Source organism: Tripterygium wilfordii, chromosome 6 (genome assembly GCF_013401445.1).
Source record: "Tripterygium wilfordii isolate XIE 37 chromosome 6, ASM1340144v1, whole genome shotgun sequence".
Taxonomy (NCBI): domain Eukaryota; kingdom Viridiplantae; phylum Streptophyta; class Magnoliopsida; order Celastrales; family Celastraceae; genus Tripterygium; species Tripterygium wilfordii.
Window position 1 is genome coordinate 1764481 of NC_052237.1, and position 11880 is coordinate 1776360.

The window sequence follows — 11880 nt, forward strand, 5'->3', positions numbered from 1 at the left end:
TCTTCAGATCTGACTGACTGCACCTGACAACGTGATAATCATGTATTTCGTCAGCTCCAGTAACGGTGTGCAGGGACGTTGCTGCTACATGGAGAAATGACTTTGCAATTTTGAAAGTTTGGAGCTAAAGTGACTTATCAATCTCTGCTACAGGGGAGATGTGAACAGCAAAGATGCCTTTGTCCCTCCAAAGCCAAAAGAATTTGATATGGCGGATTTTACAGTACAGGCATCTCTCTTGACAGAGTCAATGGCATAAAACTATCATTAAATCTTGGATCTGGTTCCATACAAAAAAAGATCTTGGATCTGGTTTAGTGAGGTTCAGAGTCAATGGTGCATTGTCCTGCAGTAAGAAAAAGGAGTAAAAACTCATTGGCAGTTGGCAGCAGGATGGCTATATATTCATCAACCTGGACTAACCTTTCGAAGTCACTGCACAGAACATATAGTCATATAGATAGATTTGCGTTAACTATTGCCTGATATATGAATACAGTTCAGGATCAGTAACTGAATCATAAAGAGAAAATGATTATGTTGCCCTGGAAAGTACGATGAAACAAACAATGTTCTTTCCAGAAGTAGTAATGGTAGTCAAGAATTAATCTTCTCACAGATCATTTGTGCTGCATCCAGTATGTCACTAATGCTTCCAGTGACCTCACCCATAGAGACTCCCTGGGGTTCTTCAGGCTAAAAGAATTTACTATATCAAGGAAGCACAATATATGTGTGTGTATATATATATATATATATATATATATATATATATATATATATATATATATATTTTAAAAAAAAATTTAAAAGAAAATTAACAAATACCGTTCTTTCCTTCTGCTCTTGCTGAGAAGGTTCCCACATTGCATCCTTCAGAGCTTCATCAGCAGTACATAGTACAAAACCGATAAATCTCGCAATTGACCTATGGTCCTGAACTCCTGATAAACAAAAATACAATGCGACGCAGAAAACAAGTTGGAAATAACATCGAACCAAAATTTTCAGAAATTCCAGTATCTAGCATATAAGTTTGACAAAAGCTAGTTAACATAAGAAAAATAGGGAGCCTATACTGGACAACATGACAAGAAAATCATCTCCATGATGAAAAGCTTGCTGGCAGTCTCCAAATGCTTTTGGTGGAAACAGAATGTAAATTGGGGGCCTGCCAAGTCACTACCAAAAGAATTATCACCTGCAATGAACCCGTAACTGCAACGCCATAGCCAAGCCCCCACTAAGTCACTATAATTTCAGGTTGGGGAAGACTGCATTATGATATATATAGGGTATGAATTTTCTGTATATACTCTTACAACCGTTTAAGATCGTAAGGCTCCTATTAGGATACCCGTCTTGGACTAAAACTAAAAGTCTGCATATAGCAGAATGTGACCATGGATGTCATGCCACCCTCAAAATTTCATCAAAACACTTACCCAGTTACCCTCGAAGTCATCACAAAAACATAGTCAAACATTAAATCAAACATCCTATGTTCGAAAATTCAAATATCCACCCGCCCCAAGCTCAAACTGATGGTGCGTCAAAAACTGAAAATTGATGCTTCTAAAGAGAATTAGTTACCTTAGAACGAAGCCACATGTATTGTTGAATTCAACCAGGTCGGACCCGAAAGGCACGATTGCGGCAACTTTTAAGGTCAATTGATCGAATGTAGCTAGGTTTCTCGGTCAAAGGAATTCATCTAGAGATCTTCAGTAGTAATCGCCCTTATCCTGCATTCCCCCTCTATCAGACTCTTCCACGTTGTTTCCACTCCACAACCCAGCGGTCTCACCATTCCCAAACCTGACGCATCACCGTAAATCTTTCCGTTAGTTTATACAAACAAAAACACGAACAAAATTTAGGGTTTAGGGGAGGAGTTACCGGTGTGTGGTGACGACCACTCTACGAGAGGTAACAGTGGAAGGGGTCAAGGGCTTGAAATTGAGAAGCGGAGGAGGAAATATGGCGACGAAGTTGAGAGCGAGAAGCAGTCAATAATTTTGGCCACAAATGGCTAGCCATGGATGAAGTTTCGAAGTTCAAATTACAATAGCAGATTTTCTCGAAAAACCATACTTGGGTGTTCCCTTGCTTGCGCAGTTGCGCTTGAAAGTATCGGTAATCCGCGGCAATCTGTTATTCTGTTTATGCCTTTACGTAACTCCTTAACGGGCTTAGGTTCTTATGTAATACAAATATGGGCCCATATAATGGACCGACTAGCTGGCTTATTTAGGGACAAGATATGGGCCCAATGGGCCGTCCTCTTTTAATAGTTCTCAATGGGCTTTGCTTATCTTTCTAGTCGGTGATTTAAAAACAGCCGTTTATTTACAACCTTCCTCTTTTGGTTGATATTTGATAGGGCTCGATTACCGCATCAGGTACTGCGCACTATCGAAACTAGGAGGAGAAGAGGGAGCTTCGAAGCAGAGACCACATCAATATACGCAGAAACCGCATCAACACGATCCTGTATCTGCTGTTGGTACGGAGATATTTGTGTTTTATTCTTTATTATTCATCGATTACAATCTACCTCCGATTTACGCTGCGTCGCTGCTTCTCATGATTTTTCCTTGATTGATTTGAAAAATCCTCAAAATTGTGTAGATTTTTTGTCAATTTTTTCGTTTTCTTAATTTCCAGATTTTATGTTGCTTGAAATTGGCGATTTCGAAAAATACTCGCTGAACGTTTGTTTTATTAAATATATCAGATTTTGTTGGGAATTATGATCAGCTTGAAAAACCGGGAAAAAAGATGATGAAAGATAGCTGAAGCTGATGTAGATACCTCATTAAATCTTTTCTTTGAAGGGTTTTTTTTTTTCCTTACAGATGATCAAAAAAAATTTATAAGTCATGTGATTCTATGCTTAATTTTTTTGGAGGGGGCCGGACCTCGCACCTTGTGCAAGTATTACATCATATTAGATTATTGTGACAGCTTTTTATGAAAAATTTTCCTGGTTCTTTAATTGATGTTTCTGTTATTTGAAGCAGTTTAATGTTAAAGCCAAATTTGGTTTCAATACATACCTTGTGGGATTATTTTGAGATTCCCTTATAGTTCATTAATGTATTGGATTTATTTTGTGATTACAGAATTAGGAAGCATGCCGAAGAACAAGGGAAAGGGAGGAAAGAACAGAAAGAGAGGAAAGAATGAGGCAGATGATGAGAAGCGTGAGCTTGTGTTTAAGGAAGACGGACAGGAGTATGCCCAAGTGCTTCGCATGCTTGGCAATGGCCGTTGTGAAGCCACGTGCATAGATGGCACCAAGCGTCTCTGTCACATTCGAGGAAAGATGCACAAGAAGGTTTGGATTGCAGCAGGTGATATCATCCTTGTGGGACTACGTGACTATCAGGATGACAAGGCTGATGTGATCCTCAAGTACATGCCTGATGAGGCAAGGCTTCTGAAGGCTTATGGTGAACTTCCTGAGAATACTCGTCTTAATGAGGGCATTGCTGGTGGTATTGATGTGGAGGATGAAAATGCCGGCGATGACTACATTGAGTTTGAGGATGAAGATATTGATAAGATCTAGAGTATGGATTATGTGGAATTTGATAGAAAACTCTGGTTGCTAAGAGTGATGTTCCTGGAATTTGGATTTTAAGATGATAAAGCTGTCATATTACATGTAATAGTTGTTTATCTTTCTTATGTTTGGTGCTTATTACAAAGTTTTCTGTATCCGGATTCTTGCTAGTATGATTACTTTGTACTTTGCGTGGTTTTAGGCTATTATGTCCATGATGCTGGATATATAATATTGTTGGTTGAACTGGTTTTTGTGCAATGTTGATACTCTTTTATTTTTCTAAAGTTTTGGTTGCTAGTTGTGGACTCAGAATCTCAGATGATGTGTTTATCAAGCTAGTGATGCAGAGTCTCATAATTCTGGGTTATGAATGAAAGCATACAGGCAGGCTGTTGTGATCAGGTCAAGAAGGCTGACATTTCATATTTGCTTAATATGGATGTGGATTTGGGTAGTTTGTGGTTAATTAACTTCAAAAATTCAACATGCGGGATTAGTTCAATTCATCTGGGTGTACCCACATTCTCGGTTTGCGTGTTGTGCTGCCTAAGAATTACTACTGGCATGCTTCTTGGTGATTGTGTTGATTATCCCGCGGGTAGTCGATAAACTATTTTAAATCATGATTTTTACAGGAAAGTTCAATGACATAGTTGCTGGCCTTATGATCAAGCAGTATTATAGGATTTTATCATTTGTAGGATATTCCTGCTGCTCCGGTAGTCTGATGATTATACAGAGGTACTATCTTTGCATTTAGTTCGTTTCTTGCTCTGTGATTCCCTGCTAGCCTTGTTATCTTGCAACTCTTGTTCATTCTCTGTTGAACCATCTTTCTTGCTCACCTGTTGCAGTAGGGAAATGAGAGTGGGTGGTAACTGGTAAGTATAGATAGCAGCATCTCCCTTGCTTTTGTTATGTGTAAGAAACAAATTTTGATTATGATCATCCTGAATATATGAGTAGACTGCACAGCTCTAGTTACTGTGATACCAGAAAAAGGGTTATACCTTAGCACATTTGTCTTGGCACTGGTAACTTGGTGAAGTGTTTCTCCTTGATACTCTCCTTGTAGCCTTAAGCCTACTCTTTGCAGATTTGAAGGAATCATTTTCCTTTGTTGCAGATAGCTGAAAACCATCCAGTTGGACGGATACCTCATTGGACCCGCAGCTCTCCTTTTCTTCCAGGGATGCATCAAATAGTCTATCCCCAATTACAATCCTTTGATTGCTGTCGAATGGATTAAGCTGCCCGCTTGCTTGGTTTTCGATGAAGGAACTTTCTGGAATGCGGGTTGCCATCCACCTTTCTAGCCAGCTCCACCCAATGTTGGTTTCTGCCCCATCAGATCTGGTATTTTTCCTCTTTGAACAGATTCGTAGCTGTAAACAGAGTAGAATACATATTTATCTGAGAAATTAAACTAAAACTCTCTGAGATTAGTTCAAGCAATTTTTGAATCATACTTGCTGTGAGAAAGCATAAGCCAACGCTCTCTCACGCCTTGTTGCTGCTTCCAGTCTGCTTTGAATCCTCATTTGAGATATGTTGCTACTCACTGTGCTATCATCCCAGTCTCGCTGCAGATTAGATATATGATAAGGTAAGAGTTGCTTTGCATTAAATTACCAAATATTTATATTTTGTGCTGTAAAGTAAATTTCAGAAGCAGTATAGTACTATAGTAGTGTTCTGCATTTACCTTTAGCTTCAAAAGCTGAGATCTGGCTTTCTGTGGAGATTGGTGGTGAACAGCCAAACTCTCCTCTTGAAGGGAAAAAACTTCCACTGAATTTCCAGTTTGAACTTCAATTGATGTGCCTACAGACTCCCTGTTTGGACTTTCTGTTCCTACAGTAGGCTCTTTCTCGCCATCGCTCGACTTTGTTTCTTCCTTTTGACGCCTTGCCTGAAATTAGTAATCAGCCAAGAAGCCTTGTCATTCTTGATAATTAACAGTTTACGAGTGTGTCTTGAGAATAAAAAGGTAAACTCATATGTTTTTCACGCCGAGGATTTACCAGAAAGTCTCTGAACGCTGACTGTATGATCAATGCAGCATCTTCCTGGCGGAATAAGCTGGAGGTTGAATTTGGCTTTTCCTTCAGTACATTTTCTATGGAATCTTCACTTTTGTCATGCTCTTCTGATGAGGAATCCTGTGTTACAGGCTGTTGAACTGTTGCTTCTGAGCTCTTAACAGAAGCTGAATCCTCTGCTGCAATAACCGAACTAAATTCATCGCCGCACAGGTATGATCTAACAGAACTCCACCTTCTCTTATCAATCAAATTGCTTCTTACCTAATTTGATCAAACAGATAATCAATGCTGCATGTTATTTTGTAATCAAAAGAAAACAACTCTAATAAAGTGAACTATCAAGCAGGTTTTGTCTCAATTATACACAGGAATGACGATAGTGAGAGGTAGCAGCAACAATAAGAAGCAAAAGTAGAAGGATTTTGGTGACTTACTGTGCTTTCATGAGTCCGACCAGAGCGAGTTTTAGAGAAGACACTCCTAACCATCTCTCCAGTGATACCCATTTCCAGTAATCTATCCCAGAACAATATCCTCAAAATGGGCTGTCCTTAATTATATTGAATGCCGTGGAAGGGGACTGAGATTCTCTCAATTTACTTTATCAATGGTGAAGAAAAGCTGGCTAATGCAAGCAAACATTCTTCACTCTCAGTGGAGTGAGCTTCACTTCACTGCTTTACTTTATAAAGTTCTCAACTACCAGACAAATACATTTACATTAGAACAAACCACTTGTTTGTTGTAATTAATTAAGAGGATTGCAGGTTTTGCAGAACTTTAGAGCTGGAGGTGACCCTCAGAAAATAATGGAAGCAGGAAAGTAAAGTTTAGATGGAAAGGACGGATAGATTAGAGTACTTTTTGCACATGGTGTGCATTATATGGCTTCCATAAAGCTTGCTTGCTATTGGGTTTATGTCTGTTCCTTGCTGGTTTACTGCTGGCCTTTTAATGGTGAAGTAGTTTATTGAACCTGAAAAACGTGATTGATTTGTTTGGATAAATAACTTGTTAGGCATTAATATGGTGTTATGTTGGAAACAAAGCTTAAACCACTTTGTTCTAGTTGGTTCTCTCCGGACTTAGGGTCTAAGGTGTTTGAAATTGGGAGTTCAAACTAACGAGTTAAAATACTTTTTTCGTGGAATTCTGGTTTCATGGGTTTGTCCCACTTTCGGACTCCTATCCCTCTGTTGTCAGTGTGCAGGCTATTTTGATAGTTCAAAACTTAAGCTCACTCAGTTGTCCGAAGAAAATGTTAGATTAGGTGATTCCTAAGATGATAGTTTTATACTTTTATTGCCTTGGAGTGCAAATGGGTCCACTGACATATGAAACGGGTTGTTACATTATTGTCTTAACTTTCCTGAGAGCCCATTGGCTGACGAGCGTATGTTGGAGCTAAAATTGGGCCTTTGACGAAGAATTGAAATAACAGTCAGTGGTGATCAATAGGCCCAAAAGTAGAAAGGACATCACATGTAAGCCCAGCCCATGAATAAGAAAACAACGATATCGTAGTTAGATACTTGGATCTGTATGCAAGTGAGTTATGGATTAAAATCTAAGACAAGGTCCAAACAGATATATAATATATAAATGTATGATGTCACGTAAAAGGATTGGAATGAACACATATTTTTGTCTTCATGCATGAGCAGGTCTGATTTGGGGATCACAACAGTCCAAACTTGTCTAACCTTGCATGCATGCATACAATTTATAAGGCTTAGCTCACTTGTGTCTAATATGTTCCGAATTTGGTGGGCCACCCAAGCTTATTGTGCAGGAAAAGTTGACTTGCCACTGCCACCTGTCACGCCTTCAACCCACCTAAACAATGAATCAACTGACGTGGCTTTATTATAAGTGATACACATGTATAGTCAAGTGGTATATACCCCCACATACACCTTTTCCTATCAGGCTATTGCTGGCCCGGCCCTATAAATAGTGTTCAAGGAATCAAGGCTTGAACCATAACGACTCAATACCCTTCTACGTAAATCATCTAAGCATGAAAATGAGTTCCAATAAGGCTTTTATGTTGGCAGGTCTCCTCCTGGTGGCGATTACCCTTGTCGTTTCAACAGCTTTAGCTGATACTTCCGTGGATGACAAAAATTGTTAGTTTCCATCTTAACACTATTTATAATGCTCGACTTATATATTTATATGTATGTATGTGCGTTATATTTAACCACTTGGTTAATTGATAGCCTAGTGGCGAATTTTCCTGTGAGAAAATCATATGGATTTGGAAGGTACTGAATTCAATTTTCGCTAAAAGTAGTACTCTTGTAACCACGCATTAAGCTTTAACTCAACTTATTTTGTTGTTAGATGAGGAACTCTTGCGAACGCAGACTTGACAACCTGAGATTAGACACATATCGGATGTCCAAATGATAAATTTTGTATGATGTCGTTCTCTATTAAAAAAAAGTTTGTTGATTTAAATATTTATTAATTAAGATCAAATATTGTGGGTAGAGATTTACCTAAACTGAAAAAATACATTCATAATTGACAATATTATGGAATAATTAATTTGTGATAATAATTGTGCATGCTTGCAGTGGATGCTGGAGGAGAAAAGACCAGTAGTGAAGCATCTGCTGGTCCTCAACGGAACTGTCATTGTTGCCGATGGGGCCCCTATGGAAGTTGCCATGGCTACTGTTGCAAGACTCCTAATGGTGACCAAGTCATGGAAACTGAAACCCGTTAGTAAATTTTTTTATGAACATATATAGACTCAAATATTTGCTAATTTAGTGCGTGGTAGAATTCGAACCTTCAACCCTTAGTACATATATATAATATTTATATACATATAAGATGTGTGTATATAGATTTATAATGTTAACTTAAGAAATAATTAGCTGGAATTAATAATATGCTATTCTGTTCAGAAGGAGATCAAGTATCACCTCAAAGCAAGTGTCGCTGTTGTAGATGGGGCTCCTATGGAAAGTGCAGTGGGTATTGTTGCAAGACTCCTAATGGGAACGATATGTTCATCGATATTGATACAGGTCGGTGCATTTTTTACTCGTAATATTCCTTAATAAGTTATTAATTTAATCCCAAACTTGGACAGTGAATGAGGCAGCTGAAGAATCCAAACCTCTAAATGATGAGATCCAGGATGGTCATCGCGGTGGCCGTGGCCACGGAGGACGTAAGGGTGGAGGCCGACACGGAAGAGGTGGAAGGGGAGGTGGTGGTGGAAATGAAGACGAACCTTAAAAGCTAACTATGATCACATGCAAAGTACGTAGGAATATATAAATATGGTTCAATAAGTTGGCATATTCTGTATGTAGGAGTACGTCTACCCTTGTAGACTGCAGAACTCCATCATCCTGTATATATATATATATAATAAGCAAGGTTCGCACTAGCTTGTTATTCTGTTTCAGCTACAGCTTTTATGTTTCTTAGATTTGCTTTACTTAAATCAGTTTTTATGGGCAACTTCGGTACTATAAGTTTTCATGGGCTAGTTGAGAATTGTAAATGACCTTTAATTGGGCTTACATGGAGGCTGGGCTTCTGATTTGGGCTACTGGTATTTGCCCATGTACATGTGAGATCACTATATCAAACTAAGTAGATTACCAAGTTAATATGACCTACTAATTTACAAGGTGATTTTATTACCAAAGTTCACACCTTGTCCTACTAAGTAATAGTTTTCCAATCGTAAAGCGCTCATTCTTCTACACCCAAACCTCCCGAATTAAGGATATGACAGGGTCATCCAAACACTATCAACATTTTAGATAGCATATATGTTTATTTTTTAAATTGTTCACAAAACGAATACAAATTGATGAAAGAAAGAAAGATTCTATTTTTTCCTCAGAATCATTTGTAACTTAAGTTGAATTTTGATGAGTAAAATGTTTTTACGTTTTGTCTTGTGTTTTTTGTCGTTTTGCTGTAGGATCATGTCAATAAACCCCACCGCATATTTAAAACTGGTGTCACATAGGAAGAAACGAAATGAAAATTTTCTGTAGTTTTGTCGTCCGGCTACGTTAAAAAACACACACACGTTATGTTGAAAGTCAACACGCGGGCAAGTAATCATGACAGATTGAAGATCAATCAATGTTATATAATTACAAGGCCTACTGGAAAAGCCCATCGATCATAAGTATTCAACTTTGGTAGGCCTATGATCACCAATGCTCCATCCCCACATCTTTCATTTGGCACAACAGTATAAGCAGCGTCGAATTGATTCACAAAATTTAAAAAAAAAATAAAATAAAATTTCTGAATCTTAATTTAATGGTGAGTAAAGGAACAATAACAGCACTTTAATGAATCAATTTACCTTATAATATACATCACTTTACCATACCATTTTAATCACCAAAGTGATTAGAACCGGCCCCGTTTTAATTTAATATTAACACTATATTACAATGGAAACGTCAAAACATTTCGTTAATTGTGTATTGCGTTGTAATTAACAGCACGTAAACCATGGCCGTAGAAGCCGCGTACAGCTGACTTTGTTTTATCTTTGTCGATCCACCGTTTGTTGAAAGTTCAAACGTTGTATTTTGATTTTTGACCAACCTAAAGGACGAAAGGGTAAAATGCATGTGGACACGGATGGCATTGATGCCGTACAAGTTATCAACAAAAACCCACTGAAATAATTATTTAAAATAAACGTTTAGGTAGCTTGGAAGGTCGTTCAAGCATTAATTAAGAAATACAGAAAAGAAAGTCTGGATTTATGTTGTTGTTCCCCTGAATCAATGCCAGTTTTGTCGTGGAGGAAGAAGATGTCACGTAAGACATTGAAGGCTATTTTGGTCATTTAAGTGCCCGGGAACCTGAAGCCTTAGGGACAAGGAGAAGAACCCCGAACGTGTGAAAGTGAAACAGAGAGAGACAGACGAGAAGGTGGCCCCACACGACGTAAATTTTATCATTAAAAAAACCTACCTTTGAAAACAACATTAACGGGAAACACTCGTCAATCGTCATCATCTTCTTGGGAACTACCTTCTTCAACAATCAATACCTCTCTCTCTTTCTCTCTCTCTCTCTCTCTCTAACATTTTTGTTCTTTTATATTCTTCTTCTTCTTCTCCTCCTTCTCGCTTATTTGTTAAGCCCTCTGCCCTTCATAGTCTTGGTAGCTTGTTATTTTTCAGTCTAGATTCATAGAATTGAAGGGAAATAGTGTAGACAGTCAAGCCATGAAGCTGAAGAGGAAGAAAGGTGTACATCTGTGGATCTCTCGAGTGTCAGCTTGTTATTGTGTAATTGAAGATCTTGTGCCGTGACTTCTCATTGCATCAACGTCGGAGGTCGATCTGTCTCCAGTGGAGAATCCATTTGAGGCATACATGGGAAAGCCAGGCATTTCTTCTTCTTTCTTCTTGTTATTGATTAAGGATCAAATAATTAATTAATACTATTTCTAGCTTTTATTGTTAGATGCTAATTTAAAACATCAGATTGAAACAACAGCCACAGAAAACTATTTGTATGCAAACCATATATATATAAGTAGTTGGAGGACTTTTCAAAGACAGATTAATTCATAGCAATGAAATTAAGTCAATTCGGCTACTTTAGTTTTTCCTGATCCCTCTCTCATTGCATGTTCATGTTACTTACATTTCTTTTCTTTTTCTTTCTTTTTTTTCCTGATGGCCACTTCAATTTTCTTTTTTGCTTATATTTATATTGAATGTTCATCCAAGCATTGTAATAATGGTGTTTCATAACTACGTACACTTCATATATACACATTTTCATCAATACACTTGCATGGAATGTGTGTTGTTTAGAATCACTTGGGTGTTACCCTAATGGTGAATCTCTCTGGGGTCAAACTATATAGATTTAGAAGGTTCTAAGTTCGGTTTTTACTGGAAAAAATATTGTCAGATGAAAAACTTATGTTCACGCGGGCCTAACAATACGATTTTAGGTCCATATTGGATGTTCAATAACAAGCTTATATGGTGGTGTCGTTCTCAATATAGAAAAAAGAAAGAATGTGTGTTGTTTACGGTTATTCTAATTTAGAAACTAAAGCCCCCTTATTTTTCATTTTTCTAAATCAGTAAATTAAACGTATAGCTTTAGCTACTACCGAACTAAACTAAAACCATATAAGGAAAAATGTAAAAATAAAAACTGTGTCGATTTAATTTTCCACTTTTGCTCATATTGGTCCTAAATAATTGAATGGTATATATATCCAATCGATTGACAAAAATC

General features: G+C 37.8%; 2 protein-coding genes and 2 long non-coding RNA genes across 4 annotated transcripts; 2 read left to right on the forward strand and 2 right to left on the reverse strand.

The window, feature by feature from the left end:
- Window positions 1-809: 809 nt before the first annotated feature.
- Window positions 810-2140, reverse strand: LOC120001108. Its single transcript, XR_005468731.1, has 3 exons — window positions 1900-2140; window positions 1594-1818; window positions 810-944 (listed from the first exon to the last, which is right to left on the reverse strand). It is a non-coding gene; the product is annotated as an uncharacterized LOC120001108 (long non-coding RNA).
- Window positions 2141-2346: 206 nt separating this feature from the next.
- LOC120000448 (eukaryotic translation initiation factor 1A) lies at window positions 2347-3814 on the forward strand. The gene is made up of 2 exons (XM_038848537.1): window positions 2347-2506; window positions 3126-3814. Exon 2 carries the CDS (start codon window positions 3137-3139, stop codon window positions 3572-3574), a length of 438 nt encoding a protein of 145 aa, XP_038704465.1. The 5' UTR covers window positions 2347-2506; window positions 3126-3136; the 3' UTR covers window positions 3575-3814.
- LOC120000447 (protein IQ-DOMAIN 1) lies at window positions 3646-6181 on the reverse strand. The gene is made up of 6 exons (XM_038848536.1): window positions 6051-6181; window positions 5596-5877; window positions 5277-5483; window positions 5041-5154; window positions 4582-4956; window positions 3646-4416 (listed from the first exon to the last, which is right to left on the reverse strand). The coding sequence occupies exons 1-6, from the start codon at window positions 6120-6122 to the stop codon at window positions 4303-4305; spliced, it is 1164 nt and encodes a 387-aa protein (XP_038704464.1). The 5' UTR covers window positions 6123-6181; the 3' UTR covers window positions 3646-4302.
- Window positions 5426-6103, forward strand: LOC120000449. The gene is made up of 3 exons (XR_005468625.1): window positions 5426-5561; window positions 5634-5826; window positions 5963-6103. It is a non-coding gene; the product is annotated as an uncharacterized LOC120000449 (long non-coding RNA).
- Window positions 6182-11880: the final 5699 nt, after the last annotated feature.

Coding starts and splice junctions, on each gene's coding strand:
- LOC120000447 (XM_038848536.1), bottom strand. CDS start 6,122: ATGGGTATCACTGGAGAGATGGTTAGGAGTGTCTTCTCTAAAACTCGC. Junction 5,878..6,050: donor GTCGGACTCATGAAAGCACA/GTAAGTCACCAA, acceptor TGATCAAATTAG/GTAAGAAGCAATTTGATTGA. Junction 4,417..4,581: donor GCCAAGACAAATGTGCTAAG/GTATAACCCTTT, acceptor CTACTGCAACAG/GTGAGCAAGAAAGATGGTTC.
- LOC120000448 (XM_038848537.1), top strand. CDS start 3,137: ATGCCGAAGAACAAGGGAAAGGGAGGAAAGAACAGAAAGAGAGGAAAG.